This window comes from Sebastes umbrosus, chromosome 8 (assembly GCF_015220745.1).
Source record: "Sebastes umbrosus isolate fSebUmb1 chromosome 8, fSebUmb1.pri, whole genome shotgun sequence".
NCBI classification, from domain to species: domain Eukaryota; kingdom Metazoa; phylum Chordata; class Actinopteri; order Perciformes; family Sebastidae; genus Sebastes; species Sebastes umbrosus.
Window position 1 is genome coordinate 22,811,236 of NC_051276.1, and position 18,943 is coordinate 22,830,178.

The 18,943-nt window shown below is 39.8% G+C and overlaps 1 protein-coding gene across 10 annotated transcripts in view; it reads left to right on the forward strand.

Moving 5' to 3' along the window:
• Window positions 1-9,414, forward strand: part of pbx3b (pre-B-cell leukemia homeobox 3b) — a 64,526-nt gene extending 55,112 nt beyond the window's left edge. For 5 of the 10 annotated variants that reach the window (XM_037778573.1, XM_037778567.1, XM_037778568.1 and 2 more), the window contains 5 exons: window positions 3,945-4,110; window positions 4,674-4,751; window positions 5,215-5,327; window positions 6,139-6,228; window positions 7,746-9,414. In XM_037778573.1, the coding sequence (XP_037634501.1) occupies window positions 3,945-4,110; window positions 4,674-4,751; window positions 5,215-5,327; window positions 6,139-6,228; window positions 7,746-7,838 (540 nt within the window). In that variant the 3' untranslated portion in view covers window positions 7,839-9,414. The remainder of the gene's footprint in view (window positions 1-3,944; window positions 4,111-4,673; window positions 4,752-5,214; window positions 5,328-6,138; window positions 6,229-7,745) is intronic. The other 5 variants (XM_037778571.1, XM_037778572.1, XM_037778574.1 and 2 more) reach the window with 2 other exon arrangements.
• Window positions 9,415-18,943: the final 9,529 nt, after the last annotated feature.

Here is an 18,943-nt window from a genome sequence, read left to right on the forward strand (position 1 = left end):
AGTGAGTAACAAAGTCGCGAGGCTCGACGTGAAGCCGAGTGCGCCGTTAAGTGTGTTATCCCTCACCGTTGCCCCGGCCTTTCAGAGTCGCCAACCGCTCACTGTGGCCACTCTGAGGGCTCAGATGAGTCATTTTTCACACACAAAATACTTTTTTTTAGGGCTTTGTTGATTGCACGAGCAGTTCATTAAGTAAAAGCCATCCGTCCTGAACGTTATGCCAATATTGGTCCGCAGCTTTGCTCGATGCATCATTGCTGACGAAACACCCCGCATCATCTCCGCATTTAAAATGCAAGTGATGCACCCTGAGAGCAAAGCCTCGTTACCTCAGGAGATCCCTGCAGCTCACATCCAGTTTCTTAGTTCTATCTAAACGCTGCAGTGATAACCTTGAAGGAAAAAAAAAAAACTATGTCGATGTGTCTGATTTGAATAATACTGAACCCTGAGAGTACAATGAGCTATTGACATTGCTACGAAGTGGCTCTCTAAATGCAGGATGCCGTCTTATTCCCTCCGTCACTCTGCATGCGCTGTGCTGCTCCTGAATGAAGGCGTGGGATTGGATGGCTGCGGTTCGTGTCAGGGTTTTACGGAGGTCACATTTGATATAATGTGTGCGAACGGTTCGACATATAAAGGCAGAGACGCTCACATTTTTCTCCTGAGTGACACTTTTCAATATTTCAGATCATAGTGAATTTAGAGAAGCTAAGGCTTCAGCTCTTATTCATTTTTAATGTGGTCTGTATAATTGATGGTATCACAGCTAGTGAGACCACCTTTGTGTTTGTGCTTAAAGCTTCGGGCATTGTAATCTCAGATATATCGAGATCATAGACAGATCGTGCATTGCCTTACATCGACTAGCGAGGGGAATATTGACCTGAAATCGGGTGAAATAGTTTGAATTATTAACCACAGCTCCGCGGCCTCTCTAGTGGGGCGGCAGCGAAGGCAACGGTATCGTGTTCTTGTTGCAAGGAGCCGGCATGGTCATTATACAATCGGTTGCCTTTGAGGCTGCTGATGTCAGGTAATTCAATCTCACAAACCTAGCTCTCTCACACCACACATAGGAGTCAATTGAATGCATGGCCTGCCACGAGATAAAAGGGAATTAGTTCTGTAGATTGGGTTGTGCTCCATACCTTACGGTGCCGTGCATTTGTTCAATATTTAGCTGAACCCGGGAATCACCGGAGCCAGAGTTCAGTGGGTAGGAGAGAGAGCGGGGAAAGGGGGGGGGGGTGTAACGTCCAGAGGGTCTGATGCCAACACTGCTGAGTGTGTCCAGGCTTGTAACACCATATAGTGGCGGAGTACAGTCATAGCACACTTCATCATAAAGGACAAGAGCAGATTAAAGTCATTAAACTTTATGTTTCAACTGTAATAATCACATTTTAATATAAACCGGTAGAATTAGCATGCATCGCTGCCATATTTGGTAAAAAATAGTCAACTAGTGTCTATCTACCACTGTCAACTTTCAGACTTAATGACACAAATATGTCTTCATGTGCAAACACCCCAACTGACATTTTAATAGTAGTTCTGTGTAATACACTGTTTGCATGTTAAATTAAACAGACTGATGAGCTTTAGAAACATTTTCTGGGATTTCCGGGGGTTCGTGAGCTGTCTAAAAGAGCGAGAATATTGCATCGTCTTCGGCCCTACAATCCACCATAAGCAGGTTAAGTAAAAAGGATGATGGCCAGGGCTTTCATTGCTTCCAATTAAACCTTGCTTGTTAGTTTAACCTCTAGGTAAACCCATCAAACAATTGATGTCAAGGAAGCCCTGCCAACAGTGGGCCTCGCCTGAATGGTCATTAATTTTAATTGCCTAGATATTAAAGATTTAGAGCGCGGAGACGTGCAGGATAGAAATGATCCGATGTCCTGCAAATCCAGTCAGTTTTTTAACGCCGCGGCATTGGCGGGCTGCTGGGGATATTAAAATTTAAGCACATGGGTGGAAATTAAATAAAGCGTCATTAGGGGCAGCTGCTCTTTGGCTGGTCCAGCCGTGGGGCTGCAGGGCCTGAGAGGGGGGCAGCGACAAGACACTCTAATTTATAGAACCATTAAAAACAAGCATCGTCTCATTATTATTCCGCTGTTATTGCGGAGCCAGCACTCACACATAAGGTTCAACCCCTCATACAACTTTTTCAGCGCCTGACTGATGTCGGACGTCATCATTTCAATTCGACTAAATTAGCTGCTCTAAATCTGAATATACCCAGTTTCAGACGTTCATTTGAACTCTTCCTCGTGCCTTTAGAGTTCCATTTTACTTCAGTCAAATATTTCTCTTTTTTTAAACCCATCAGTTTACACTGACTGCCCCGATAATCTGTGTTTACTGCTCCACATGTCTGCAGGTCTTCACCCTCTAACTCTTGTTTTTAATAATTACAAACAAGTTGCTTCCTGAATCACTGAGCATGCATGTACACACACACACACACACACACACACACACACACATACACTCATACAAGTGTTTCATTGCTGTATTAATGTTATTTTCAAAATTGGGCTGTCAATCAATTCAAATATTAATATTAAAAGATTAATCCCATGATCGTCCATAGTTAATCGTGAATAATTGCAAATTAATTACACATTTTTTATCTGTTCAAAATGTACCTTAAAGGGAGATTTGTCAAGTATTTGATACTCTTATCAACATGATGGTGGTCAAATATGCTGCTTTATGCAAATGTATGTGTATATTTATTATTGTAAATCAATTAACAACACAAAACAATGACAAATATTGTCCAGAAACCCTCACAGGTACTGCATTTAGCATGAAAAATATGCTCAAATCATAACATGGCAAAATCAAGCCCAACAGACAACAACAGCTGTCAGTGTGTCAGTGTGCTGACTTGACTATGACTTGCCCCAAACTGCATGATTATCATAAAGTGGGCATGTCTGTAAAGGGGAGACTCGTGGGTACCCATAGAACCCATTTTCATTCACATATTTTTAGGTCAGAGGTCAAGGGACCCCTTTGAAAATGGCCATGCCAGTTTTTCCTCCCCAAAATTTAGCGCAAGTTTTGAGTGTTATTTAACTTCTTTCGCAACAAACTAGTATGACATGGTTGGTACCAATTGATTCCTTAGGTTTACTAGTGTAATATGATGTCAGTACCTTCACTCTATCTTTAAAACTGAACAACCTCTGAAAGATCAATTGCGTTAATGCGTTAAAGAAATTGGTGGCGTTAAAATGAATTTGCGTTTTACGCGTCATCGCATTAACTTTGACAGCCCTATTTCAGATTTAAAGCACTTATGTACAGCTACCCAGGCCAGCCATTAATGAAGGCTGACCGTTAATTAGATTATAAGGTGGTATGCATGCTTTAATAATAATTTAAGTCAAATATTGAACACAGATATACAATGTTTTCAATTTTTACTGTTAATGTGAAATTACATTTCTCTGCTCTATAATAATAAATCACTTAAATTAATTAATTGTAATTGTATTTACATAAGGTGTCAATCACCTAAACTCACTGATCTGGAATCAGTGAGCGTTCTTTAGAGGGTAAAATATGAACATTTATATATTTCACTGAGGGATTTGTATCATATCAGCCCTGATATGAGAAATATATATAATACATTGACTTAAGTGTGTGCAGTGGGAGCCCCTTGTGTTTTAGTTTTGTCAGGAGACAGAACCGAGAGCATGTCATGCTCCCATCCATGAGACGACACAAGTGGCTTCTGATTATTATGGCTTAATTAGCTTTGTGTACCCGGCGGACACTACTGCAGGGGCTGGGAATTGGGTACTTGATGGACCCAAACGTGACATCTTGAAACAATCACACTGCTCAGTGCACGGTGCTGTGGCTGCTTGACGTCTGACTCCTTCTGCTCCTCCTCCCTCTGCTCTACCACACAGGTGTCCAACTGGTTTGGCAACAAACGGATCCGGTACAAGAAAAATATCGGCAAGTTTCAGGAAGAGGCCAACCTGTATGCCGCCAAGACTGCTGTAAATGCAGCACATGCTGCGGCCGCCGCAGTGCAGAACAGCCAGGCCAACTCCCCTACCACACCTAACTCCGGTAGGCACTCCTGCACATAGACAGAAAAGATATGCCCTCTACCTCAGCCCTTCACCTGCTGCCTACCTGCCTCACTCTCTCATGCACCATTCACACAGCCAAGAGTGACAGGCTCTGCTCCCAGCTTGGGGATCACAGTGTCTCCTGTCTATAAGACAGTTGATGCCGAGCAAACTCATGCATAAAGAGAGCGTTCCTGACTTGTGAACCGAGAACACATGTATTTTTGGCAAAATGAAAAAAAAAAAAAGAATTCAGAAGGATGCCAGTGGGATTTGTTTTCCCTTGACTTTCTGTCAACTTCCTGTCATTTGTAATGTAATGGTATGTAGTCCCACTGAATGTTTTTTTTTTTTTTTTTTTGCTAAATAAAATGACACATAATTGCTGGGAGCATTTTACTTACAGTAATAGTATTATATGCAGTTCATATTGAATAAGCCTTAAAAGGAGGGCATGTTTTTAGTCCGGTTTAATGAGTGATGTAATGCTGAGTGTGGACTAGGTTGACCCGCGTCGGGATGTGGTAAGCTTATGAAGTGGTCCCTTTTTCTTGCACCCAGGATTCCAGATGAAAGATGAAGAGTTTCAGCTGGATTCTGCCGAGAGCAAAAACACTCTTTTAACCAACATGTTTACTGGTACTGGTCTTTTCATAAGCTTCTTATTGTCCTTGTCATTTTTACCATGTGATACCTCCCTGCCAACGTTAAGATTGGAAGTAGGTGATGTGGAACAATTGGGAGCTTAAGCGACCAACCACATATAGAACCAGCCCCCTCCCCTCCTCCTCCTCCTCCTCCTCCTCCTCCTCCTCCTCCTCCTTCTCCTCCTCCTCCTCCTCCTTGTGTCGTGTGATATTCATTTCATTTGTGTCTACTGCATTTGTAAAAACAAAAAGATCCTCTTCAATCCTTTTCTGTTTGTTTCTTTGCCTCCCTTCCTTTCTCTCCTTGTAGTTGCCTGCTTTATGGGAGTCTTTCTTCAGTGTATTTGTCTGCTTGAGTCGGGTCTGTGTATGCAGACACGTGCGTGGTGTGTGTCTGTGCTTTCCCTTTTTATAGCCTTCTCATGTATTCAGCTACTTACATCCTCCCTTTCCAGGTTCTTTAGGTTCTTTTAACCTCCCAAACTCTGGGGACATGTTCTTGAGCATGCAGAGTCTGAATGGGGATTCTTACCAAGGGGCACAAGTCGGAGCCAATGTACAGTCACAGGTAGGATCCACAATCAGGGACAGTTCCTGACTACCAGTGCAGAGAGCTGTCCTTGTCTTGCCTGTGTACTGAGCCATCCACAGTGCAGTCTGAAGCACTATTAAAACCAAAAACAAAATGAGAAAAAACACGCTGCTCACACGAGGGGGCAGTTCAAATTACTGCAGCGAGGCCTCCCGTAACCTCCGATTGACTAAAGTGTTTACTGACTATTTCGCTTTGGATGGAATATTTTGGCAGCCAAAATATAATCCCACCCCACTGCTATCATGCCGCAAAGCAATTTTCCTGGTTACTATTCCAAAGTAAAAACGTTTTTGTGAATGCATTTGGCTTTGACTTGAACTCTTGGGTTGGTATTGGGTTTTTTGGTACTGTGTTTTCCCCTTTTTTTCTGTATTTTCTATATTGCTATCTTCCTGTCTCATCTTGTTATTGTTTGTTGTTGATGTCTTCCATTTTGTAAGTTTAAACGCAGCTGCACAACTGACACACATGCAAAACAAAAAACTATGCTTATTCATGATTAAAGTAAAAAAATAAATGTAAAACTTAGATATTATTGTTAGTAATGCTTTTGTTTATTATTTCATAGCCACTCTAGAAAGTGTAATAGATTTGAGCATGCTAGTAATGTCAGTTTCATTAGAAAAAATCTATTAGCAGCGTTACCAATGTGCTGTCTCAGGAGTCCCCTTTGTGATTTCACACTAGTCAGTATCTGTTGCTTCACCGAGCATGTTTACAGTTAGTGTTGACCCGCTCGGAGACACCGCGTTGACCAGCTTGTCCACCTTGTCTGTCCCCTCAGGTGGATACCCTGCGCCATGTTATCAGTCAGACGGCAGGATACAATGATGCTCTCGGGGGGAACACAATGTATAGTCCACATGGGTTAAATGTAAGTAGAGCTTTTGTTGGCTACATATATGCTGTTATATTTTAATTATATTGCATTACACTCATGGTAGATACACAGAGACATAACTTTGCATGTGTTTCCCCAAAAGCAGAAGCAAAAGTATCTTGTCACTTTGTCACCTGATATGAATAAAAGTTGCATTTAATAAAACGCATTACACAGCAGGAGAATCAAATCTCCAGCTTTACTTTAATAATCATCTTTTAATACTAAAAATGAGATGGAAAAATCGGTATCTGTTGCATTAAGCTGTTTTGAAATGCGTCACAGAATTTGTCCCTTATCTTCGTGATAAAACACGAACACGTGATCACCCGCGGCCCCCTTTCCAGACGTGAATTCCATCTTCCTTGATGAGGTTTGATATGGCTCCTTTTTTTGTAAAGCGGCGCGCAATCTGAAGCTATCAGAGTAAAGATTAATTTCGTTGATGAGGGAGGATGAAGAGAGAGAGGAATAGCATCAGACAGCTCTCTCTCTCTCTCTCTCTCTCTCTCTCTCTCTGCACTACATCAGAACCTCAGCTCTCTTTATATTGTTATGCCTGTTGGGCAAAACGCACGCATATTCACAGTCTAATATTATTTCAAGCTTAAGCATCAAAAGTAAGGTATTAGATTTACAGCAGCGTTACTCGAAATAAGAATTAACACATTTTATGTAAACAAATGGCGGGGGCCGTCGCCAGCGTTCAATGCTTTTTTTGGTGTCATGTTGGCTTTGCTGAAGCCTCATTGCTATAAGCTCTTTAGACATGTCAACTCCTACCAGGATCAAGCGTTTTTCACTTTCTCACAAGGTTTCTCACTTCCATGCGCAGTGTAGACCTGTGCCTACTGGCTCACCAGAGCTCAGCATGATCCCTACTGAAACAGCAACTGACGGCGCTAAGCAACCATGACAAGGGAGAAAAAAAAAAAAACATATATATATATATATATATATACATATATATATATATATATATATATATATCTGAATAAGTCAAATTGTGGCTTCTATTTTGTAGCAACAAACCTTAAAGTTCCTCACAGATATATTAGCATAGACTAACCTTTAGCTCTGTTGGCGGTGACGTAGAAGGATCCAGTAAAGGCTAGGTCACGCCTGGAGCAAAAGCAGAGTCAGGCTGGCTAAGACTGGCTCTCTGGGAGAGGCCCCTGTCCTGTCACTTCCACTCAGCTCCCCCCACCTCACCCGGCCCGAGCCCTCCCCTCTCCTTGACTGACGGGAGAATATGTAGCGACAAGCTGTCGGCCGCTGCCGAAATCTGCTTAGACACTGATTTCAGGGACCGCTCCCATTGGTCGGGACAAATTTGTTTCCAAGATGCTGATGCTACTGTAATCACACAGCATCGCTGCATGTAAAACACGTTGGTATCAGCTGACACATTAGTGCAACCAGAATCTAGTTTGTGTTGTGTTACATTTTGGGGGGTAAAAAGCTCATATTGCAGAGAATGTGATTGTAATCTCAACCCATTTGTGTCCCAGGCTAATGGGGGATGGCAAGGTGCAGCGACTCCGTCTTCTGTGATATCTCCGACAGAAGGACCCGGAAGTGTGCACTCCGATACCTCGAATTGATCCCGCTATTAATGCATCTTCGCCTCAAGCTGGGCATGGACTCTTTTCACTGACTAGACCAACTGCAGAGGATATACAACAACGACAACAAAAAACTTTTCACAACAGATTTTTTTCCCGTACCTTAAAATAACATCCTCCATCATTAACACCCAGTGTTTCTCCTGATCGTTCAGTGTTTTATTTCCGTCTACATAAATCAGATGTAATCACCGCGCTCTTATTTGTTTGTCGTAGGGGTAAGCACACACATGTACAAACAGAAAACAGCCCTCAGTAAAACTTCCAGGATTAATTAGCTCCTCTGAACTTTAAAAATACTGGATGACACTCGTGCATTTTAATGTGACGTTTTAAACGCTGCCATTTGTTTGATTCTTGATTTAATTACCGCTCCCATTTTGATAATTGGGTTCTCTTTCAGTTCGTACAATACGCAGATTAAAGCAGCTGTTTCTTTGACTGTAATGTGCTCGCGGTCTTGTCCGGCGACTCAACAATGCTACCGTTGACAGCTCAATGGCAGCTTTGTAGTTGCACTTCAAGATTTATTTTTGCCTTACAGCCGTATACATTAGTAGAAGGAAATGGCTATTCAAACTCTGGAACATAAAGACGTGTAATTGATTGCTTGACTATAACATGACACCGTTCCATATTTTATAATTTGATGTTTAGTATGTACATATGTAAACATTTTTTTTTTTGTACTGCTTATCAACAACAGTATATCATTCCTTCACAGGAGCAGGCCCCGTTACACAAGAAAAGTTGTACATAATATAGCATAAAAGTAATTATACATCCCACCAATCAAAACACAGCTTTATTACCTCATTCAAATTCATAAAAACCAATAATTTTCCACCTTTTCCGTAGTGCTCACTTACTACCTCTAAACAATATCACCACCATACTTTCTTTTGCCCTTATTTAATGTTTTTATGTAGTTCTTTTGATTACATCTTGTAACACTGTAAACTCTCCATCCTCTATGTAATCTAATGTATATTTTAATCTTTTAATAAAATGCCGTTGCCGTACCGCAACTTAAAATGACAAAAATAAAAAATGATAACAATATTAATACCGTGAAAAAGAGACGGGGAGGGGAGGGGGGTGAAGAAGAAGTTGTTGGTCTGTGGCTTTTACGACAGGGGCGGGGGGGTGCGATGAACGTTGTTGATAAATTAACACCAAACAGTGAAACTGTTGTAAATATGAAGAAGAAGAAAAAAACATTTTGAATGTTGCTCATCTTGTTACTAAATCATGCGGGGTAAAAAAGAGAAAAAAAAATCACTATAAAAACTGTAATGCATAGAGGTTTCAGTATTCAGAACTGTACATTTCCAGCTCTGTTCAACAGGGTTCAAAACTTCTTTTTTCTCTTTTTTCTATTGTATGTGATTCTGAAACTGAAAAAAAAGTCATGACAACTGATTTGTGGCAGTGATTCTAATGTATTAAAGATGTTTAGTGTTACTTTCTAACCAGACTACACCCTGGACTGAAAAGTCTTCCTTGTGGTAGTTGTGTAATTTCAAACATGAATAAACCTTTTGCTTTCATGACAGCAAGTTGTGCTTTCTTTTGTTGAGTCAGTGAGGAGAGGCGTGGCGCTCCATCTCCATCACAGACTGACAATTCATTTAAAGGGACAGTGTGTAGGATTTGGCGGCATCTAGTGGTGTGGTTGCAGACTGCAACCAACTGAGTACCCCTCCGCTCACTCCTCCCTTTCCAAGACTGCGGTAACGTGAGCCGCCGAGTGCAAAACGGTGGTAACGCCGTTCGCCTCATTCAGAGGCAATCCTTACCATAATAACACTACTTTAGGAGCAGAGGAAGTCACATGGTGGCTGACGGTCAAAAACTCTCGCGTGACTTGCTGCTTGACGACCTATCCTAACATTAAAGGTCTTATTGATAACATTTTTATGTAGACGAATATCTTTTTTACAAAAAATGCATCCACATAGTTTTTAGAAAGGTACCGGATAAAAGTATGGCTTTTCCTGAAAGAAATGATTATGATTGTGAATTAATCATAATCAAATGAATGTTTTGTTTTTGTCCGTGGAAGATATCTGACATTTGGTTCCCACTTCTAACAAGGCTTGTGAGCCAATAGTATAACGATGTTGTTATCACGTGGTATCTCTGGGTCATCAGTTAGTGTGGAAAAAACGGATAAATAGCTGAGACTGACGTTAAGTGTCTGGCAACGACTTGTTGTGAAGTAAATGCAGTTAAATGGAGGAGGGAGAATGTGACATCTAGTTGCTGAATGTTATCAATGTTATCAATAGCACCTTTAACCATCTCGAGAGAGTTTCGCAATTTGCGTGTTACCTTCTAGCTACGACTGTTTAACACTGCGGTTCTGGGCTGCTGTAGTAACACGGCGGACTCCATGAAGAAGACCCACTCCCTATATAGATATGAAGGGCTCATTCTAAACTGACGAAAACACAACAAACATAATTGAAAACATAGTTATGAATATTTCTGCTAATAGATCCCCCGAAATGTTACACACTGTTCCTTTAAGCCTGTACATCTGCTGTTTCCTCATCAATGTTAAAATGTCATGTATTTTTATTTTTATTTCATGTCGTTTTTAAGCAATTTTATATATATACATTTACTTTATTTACTCATCTATGAAATATAAATTCACTCTAATATTTGATGTAATTTATTCATCATTTGCATGCACGGATCCCTGCACATATGAGCCCTGCACGAGGCCTTTGCTCCTGTTTCATATGAAGGTGGAGACTTAACCTGGTTTGCAGCTACTGTGGAGCTGACATGGTTAGCGCAATTAACTGAAATGTCAGCCACTTCTAATTCAGGCTATTTTGCCTGTCTGTTGTGGAGAAGGCAGCCTTTAATGGATCATTGGTTACCAATTCCACATGGGGATTGACGTCCATTTATTCTCATTTTCTCAGCAGAGTTCTCCGTCCCCGTCTTCCTCCATGTGTGCTCCTGTCTCTCAGTCATGGACGCTCCTGGATTTTTGAGTGTAAATACGACTGAAACACCAATATCCCCCACATGATGTGCAGCTAATTTGAAACTTTCGTGTGTGTGTGCATGTGCAGTGTTTGTTTTGATGTCGACATATGAGCGTAGGTAGACAGGAAAAAAAGAGATGTAACAGCAGACCATGAGTTTAATTCAAGCGGCAAAGCACAGACGGCTTCCCGGGAGAGCACATTTGTCCACTCAACCAGTGCAGAACTTCATTGAACACCTTTCTCTGGAAATCATATCTTCATCCTGATATCACACACCCATGCCACACATGTCCAAATGCACCGAGATACTTTGTTTTCATAGCGAGTGTAGTGCCTTTGAGGTAAATCAAAACTACTTTGCATACCACTATTTTTTGTTAAGATTATTAATAATGATTAAGTTTTGCCGGAGGGAGATTTTGAGACATTTCACCGTTGTTTTATTTAACATTTAAGCACACACACTGCACAAGCTCGCTCCAGTGTGCATGCGTATTTTCCCTCACAGGAATTATGAAAGCATTTGGAGTTTGAAGTCCAGTACTGCTGCTGCGCCCTGCCATTTGAATTACAATCTATTTGCTCATTCTTCCTTTACAAATAGATGCATTTGCTTCCCCAAGACTTCAACTATTGGATTTTAAGTACTGCACTCAGCAAAATTGGCCCCAGAACCTTTTAAATAAAGAAGTTACATTCTCTGAGATTATGCCCATTAGAGATTTTTCTAAGGTTCATTAAAGACGACATTTTCTAAGTAAAATTCACCATGAAAAGCATGCATCATTAAATATGGAAATGCAGAATTATATTAGCAATATGCACATAGCTGGTGCCAATTAAATTAGAGAAAGATATCATTTATATTATTAAGGTAGAGTTCATATTAGATTAAATGTAAAATGTAATTCTTTCACGGTTTGATTTATAGCTTATAGCGCGTTGTTCACAGACCCGTGTTATACTGTATTTCAATAGAGAGGTTGTTTATATTAAAATGTAAAAAGCTGTAATTGCATCACACTATCGCTAAATTAAATTGGTAGGTGGTTCAAACACAAATTCATAAGCTGGCACATATCTATTTTTCATTCTTAAATGTGACTCTATATACACACACAGCCCTAAAAACACGATCACTTACTGAATAGTTGCTGAAAGCCTTAGTGATATCAGAATAAGATCATTTAGTCTGAGCGTCCAAGACGATATGTAATGCGTTGTAGCTTTGATCCTTTTTAAACTTATGAAATCTAACAGATCTTAATTCATATTTCAGTAAAGCAGGTTATTGTGAAAGTTGATATATCAGTTCATTTACAACAGCTGATACATGTGATGTTCTTCCTCAAACCAAACAGCTAACATGATCAGGCTAATGCAACAACTGAAACACTTATTGCACCTGAGATGCCGAGCATAAATCAAACCAATTCCCAATGAAAATGAGAGAATTTAAGAGACAGATGCAACGTTCAGAGCCGCAGAGAAGCACCATATAGGAACAGAATGAAAAAGCGAAAGCCTCCAAACAAACATGACTATTTAGGTTACATTTATAAATCGTCAGTTTTGATAAAATGGCAGCAGACATGGGAGGTAATGCCTAGTTAGATACATGTGTTGGTACACTTATCTTCAAATCTTGCTTTTATTACTAGCATGGATCCTCTGAGTGTGGTTTGTATTGGAAGTGACATCATTTAGATTACAGATATTAAAAACAAAATTACTTTAATCCCCTCTAAATCATTTGTAAACACAATTTAAACATCTAATAAGTGCTTTATAACACACTACAATACAGTTGTAAGCAGATATACTGTAAGGATATTTTTAAGTTGTTTATTAACAATTAGACATATTGTATATCATTAGTGTTTTACTATATTACCATTCATTATCTGTTTCTACACCAGCCTCCATATACTGTACAGTATAGGTGCCCACAGGAGGAGGAGTTATACATTTGACATGAGTATTAATAATGCTTAAAACTATATAGTGTGTTATAAACTATTTATTGTGCTTTCCTCTTTCCTTTAATGTGATATATAGTCTTTTGTGCATGTAAAAGATCTGCAAAATTACAAAGCCCAAAGGGAGTTACTCTCCCCCACAGAAACACTGCTCCTGAACTGCCTAAAAAAAGCCTTGCTTGAAGTCCCGCCTTTTTTTCTGTAACGTAGTGATGTCACCAAGTAACATATTTGCATAACGACTAGTTTGGCATGCCCTTAATCAAAGCTAGTTAGAGATTGGTTGTTTGGCCCTTTAAATTTATATTTTTCTTACGCAACACATGAAGAAGAGTTAATGTGAGAATGCTACTATTAAATTGTGATGCTAATCTAAAAGTATGTCCTTTATTTTAATTGTGAACTAAAACAAAGGACTATAGTGCTTTGTAGAGACTTTACACAGATACATTTGTGCAGGATACCCTGTTACTGGAACAGGAGTTTTTCTGTGATATATATATAAAATCCATTTGAAAATCCATTATTCCCCTCAATCTCTATACAGCAGATGTGGTTAACATGCTATTTCATTTCTTCTGGAGTATCCTCTTTGCATAATGATTTTTGCCTTCTTAGAGCTTGCTCCATGAGATGCTCATAAAGCCACGAGCCTGAGAGGAGTAGTGTACAGTAGTTTGATTTACTCAGCAGGAGTATATAATGGAGCACAGACTGCCTGCACTGATCTCTTCTATTACCAGATGAGTCCTGAGTGGCCTTTGAGCTTAAAACAGTGGAGTTAATTAACATTTGATCCTACCTCTCCTTACATCTTCACAAGTTCATTTTCAATTTCATTTCAGCCCGTTCGCCCATTTTGGCGCCTGGAAGATTGCTTTACGATCTCAGGCGCGGCCTCATCTCTGAACCGATGGTGGCTTATCATAGCTTGTTGGGCAAAAGCAAGCACGTGAAGGCTTGTGACAGGAGACAGATGTTTGCCTTACCTCTTAGCAGACGCGTGTCAGCAAGCAAGGGCTGCCTTTGTGCTGCTCAAATATACTGACACCAAGTCAGGAAAAATAGAAAACAGCAGAAAACAGGACCTGTATCTGTCTTTCTCTGTCTGTCTCTCTCTCAGAAACACACACATTCACACAATACAAATTCAATAAATATATCATGTTACTTTATTAAATCAATGGCTGCATTTATTTAAGGTGTGGACCTTTCTAATTTGGCTTCATAAAGACTTCATTACTGAGCCGAGTGTGTCATCATTCACTGAAGTGCACAACTTACAAAGCAGGTGCATGTCACCGAGGCAGATGATAGATGTGACCTACAATACGGAGCACAGTTTCATATAAACTAACCACTAAAGGCTCAAGTACAATAATATAAAACTGACAGCTCTTAAACTCATTTGATCTATAGAGGTGCAGCGTCTGCCTTCATTCATATACCTAATCCTTACTGATATTTAAGAAACCGTGTGTGAAATGTGTTAATACGTGTGTGAATTTCTACAAATGAAGAAATAATAGAAGATGTGTTTTATCATACATAATGCATACGTGGCACCTGGCACCCTGAAAACATGCCACAGGACTTGAAAGCGGTTTGTGTGTCAGTTACACTCATACTAATGTTTCCATCGTGCTGTGACTGGGAGCTTACCACACGAAGAAGGATTCTTCCACAGCGGAATTCAATGCATTGGTTTTCAGCTATTTTTATGAAAGCTCAATTACTAAATATGATACATGGAAATTCACCACAATAATTACCCACAAATCTTTGCATAAAAATTGCTGGTTAATATTTGAAGGGGAGCATGCAAACATTTTTATAAATATAAATATTTTGAGTGAATATTTCAGAAACATTTGTTCAATCTAAGAAATGTGTATATGCGTAAGATAGAAAGTTTTTATTGTAAAAACAACCGTAACAACAACAAAAATATTACGGGGAGACACCCAAGCTGAATAGGGTAAAACTTTGAACTAATAGGTAACACCGTGACACTTCCCCATTGATCACTTATATTAAGACAATTAAATAAGGCAGTTTCATTTTGCTGACATCTTAGGGTCAAAAGTTTTTACAGAGAGAATTTTGGATGTTTCTTTTTATCACTCCATAAATCAGAAAATAGGCTGTCAGCCATCAAAAAAATCCATTTTCGCCATGTTTTAAAACATTGTATAAATCAGGCTCTGAATGATATATGACCAAATCCCTCTGTAAGAACCTCCAGAATGTAGATAGGAATGAAACTGGGAAGTTTTTTGGATGTAAGTGTTTGCTAAAGTGGAGATTTCTGGCTCAGAGTCTGAGAAAAACCTAATTTTGAGAAATTGTAAATTCCATACATACAGACACTACAGGTGAAAAGGGTAAAAAATTGAACTAATATATATCGCCGCAGTTCATTACTTACATTAAGACAATTATTTTTTGCATTACAAGTTTTCAAAAATGTTATGTTTAAATATGCAGATGAGGCATTATGTAATGCCAACTTTTGGTGAATTTAGGAGAAATCTACAGACGCAAATAGACAAAGTAGTAAAATAAACACCTAAATGTGTATTTTGAATGTTTTCTTTCCACTAGTCTGAAAGAAGACGAAGATGTTATGGAAGCAAAATAGCCAAAAATCTCTAATATGCTCAGTGCATGAAAGTGAGGCTTTTGCTTGGGGGTGTCTCCCCTTAACACTGATAATATAACGGAATAATAACACCTCTAAACAACCATCCAGAAATCGTGGTTATTTGCAATATCAGTCTACGGCTTACCTGTTTACACTTAGGGCAAAGTTGGGACAAAAACGTGTTTCATTCATTTTTACAAGTAATGTTGTAACTTAAAGGTACCCTGTGGCATTTTTTAACCACTAGTAGTGCTGTGGAGCAATGTTTGTATGAGTGGGACCCCATTTTGTTCGTATTGTCCACACACAAGGACGCACATGCACACCCGCAAACACACGGATGGCACGGTTCCTATCTGGTCGACAGTACCGCACCAACAAACGTTAGCAATGCGCTATAAAAGGCAATGAAGAAGAAGACTGTAAGCTAGCAAATACTGTATGAATGTAAACAATGTGTAATTTAAAATATTTTAAAAATCGGCTTTGAAAGTATTTTACATGGAAGGAAATACCTCAAGCATGCACACAATGCATTCTGGTGAGAAACATTGACTGTAAATATGTTTTAATTGTTCACAAGAAAATTGTAAGGCACCTTTAATGAACAAATCATGACATGCAAACAACTCATTTTCATTTCTATGTCCACAATGAATTAAAAAGTGCATTTAGGTCTGACTATGCCATTACAGTAAAGGCAGTTCAATTGTATAAAAAGAGAGTGCCTTGGAGTTTTCTTGTGATTTTTATGAGTTATAAAGTGTATATTGTTACACAATACTTGTGAAATAAATATCCTACAATAGTTGTTTGAAAATATAACTCTTAAACACTATGCACACACTATGAGGTATGTCTCGTAAAGTGTTTTCTAAGGAAAACTCAAGGACAACATTTGTGGAAGGCCGTGGGTATTAACTGTGAATGTTCGGTATTGGTGCATGGTATGTCAGCTAAGAGTTGGCAGGGCATGCCCATGGACAATTGTATAACTGTTATGGCTGATGGAAAAATTTGATTAGGTTGGCAGGGCGCGGTAAAACGAGTGCTGAGTCAAGGGTACAGCCCAGACTTGTGATTGGGCAGCGGCTGTGGCATGAAAAATGATCCTGTTGCTTGGAGAATGATCCGGTGACGACGTGAGAATGGGACACGCGGATATCTGCGGGTGGAGGCTGCTTAGACTGGAAAAAAAATAATGCACCATTGGAAATAGGTGCTCTGGGGATTTGGCTTCTACTGTCTGGCTTAAAGATGTAAATTCTATGTCCTGTGTTTAAATAGCACCCGGGCTTTTGTCTCATGTTTTCTCTCTCTCTCTCTCTCCCGGTGTCTGTCCCTTTGTCCCCTGTCTTTGCTTGAATTTACATCCTGACATCCCAAAACAAATGATCCCGTTGTCAACTTCTGGAAAAAAGATAAAGCGGCTGAACCAATTTGTTATCCAAGATTTGGCAAGTGGGTCATTGAATAAGTATACCAGACAACAGACTAAATTCATGTTCAAGCTTTAAAAAAAAAAAAAAGGTATAAAGTGACAAGTCTACCTAAAGTGACAACGTGTTTGTGACTAGATTCCTCTGATGTTTTATTTTTTTCAAAACATAAAATAGCCTGTTAAATATCCTTCGCTGCATGTTCTCATGCTGGAGGTGGGGTGATTCAAAGACGGATGACAACATGCTGAGATAGATTATCAAAAGCTTCTGCGAGCATTCAGAGTATAGCTGCTAAAGGAACTGTACACTCTGAGTTATATCTGAGGTTTATAACCTGGATGAACCTTATTGTTCGCCCTCATCATTGTTGGCTGCTGCAGCACAGGAGTTGTTTCAGCAGCAGGTTTACATCTCTAGGAGTCTGCAGAGAGCAGTCATTTGTTCTTAGTGCAACCAGACTCTGAAATGAGCACACTATGGAGTTGTACCGAACCGTCTCACTGCTTCTTTCCAGCAGCACAGATTATTGCTTACAGTGTAGAAGGATGCTTCTCTACGTGTTCTCCTGTGTGAGCCATACCGGTTGTGTTTTTCTCTTTGTGCTGTAGTGTGTCAACGTGAGATTCAGTTCAGTTTCAGTTTAGTAAAAAGCTTGATGGTAAGAAATGAGTCTTTCCGAAGCTGATCTACATGGCTATTCTGTCTCATAATAGACGCAACAATTTGAAAAAGGTGTGTCATACTGTGTTCAGACTGTGTTCATTCAAGGTGAAATTTAGAAGTGGCGTGGTTTCATACAAAGTCAATGGAAAGACACTAATAGACGCCGATAGATACAGATTCGCTAAAAAAAGCGCAGAAAAAAGGACATAGATTTCAGGAAAATAACAGCAATAACTTCAGTTTATGGTGAGTTATGACCACAAAGACAACCACCCAAACATATAGTGGGTGTATCTTTTTCTATATAGCTTACAGCCGGATGTTTAGGGCAAATCAAAACGGGCTGCACCCAGCGGTCAAATTCACGTGAATGGTGCAAAGCAAAAATTCGCTTCACTTTCTGCCTGAACACATCTTAAAAGGAATTGTTTGACATAATGGAAAAACTTGTTTTCTTTCTGAGTGTTAGAGTAGATGATCAATACAGCTCTCGTACCTCTACAGCCAGTTAGCTTAGCTTAGCATAAAGACTGGAAACAGGGGAAAACAGCTAGCTTGGCAATGTTTGAAACGAGGTGTGGTTTTATGGTGGGTTCTTAAACCATATAAAAGAAGTGGACGTAGTCACCGTGACGTCACCCGTTGATTTGTGGACTGCCGTTTTGAAGCCTCAAGTTCGGCATTTTGGCCGTTGCCATTTTGTTTATTTGCAACCATAAGTGATACAAGAGGGGGGAGCTAAGTACAGCTGAACACTCAATAAGACATTTTCAGGCGACCAAAAAGGTTACCTTTAATGAACTGAAAACACACTATGAAAGGCTTAAAGTTCTTCGAGGAAAACACAAACAACTCCCAGGCCGGAGGTAGTGACCTGTCAATCACAAGGTAGCCCCGCCCTAAAGCATCCCCTGCTTTATGGTCTGTTTGACTCTAAATGGGACCATCATTTACTAAATGAACATCATGCTGTATTGAAGAAGACTTGAAAATGTTTACAATGTTTACTGAGGTAATAAATCAAGTGAGAAGTAGGGTCATTTTCTCATAGACTTCTATACAATCAGACTTCTTTTTGCAACCAGAGGAGTCGCCCCCTGCTGGCTGTTAGAAAGAATGCAAGTTTAAGGCACTTCCGCATTTGCTTCACTTTTCAGACCCGGAGGTAGCCCACTGCAGGCAACCAGCGGAGACTCCAGGAAGTTTCTGCTCCCGCAAAATGGCACTTTTCGTACGTGTTAAACAAACGTGCTGTAACGTGTTAATATGTGAGCTTTAGAGGTGCAGGTAGGATGATTATTTTCCTTTGGACAGAGCAAGGCTAGCTGTTCCCAGTATTTATGCTAAG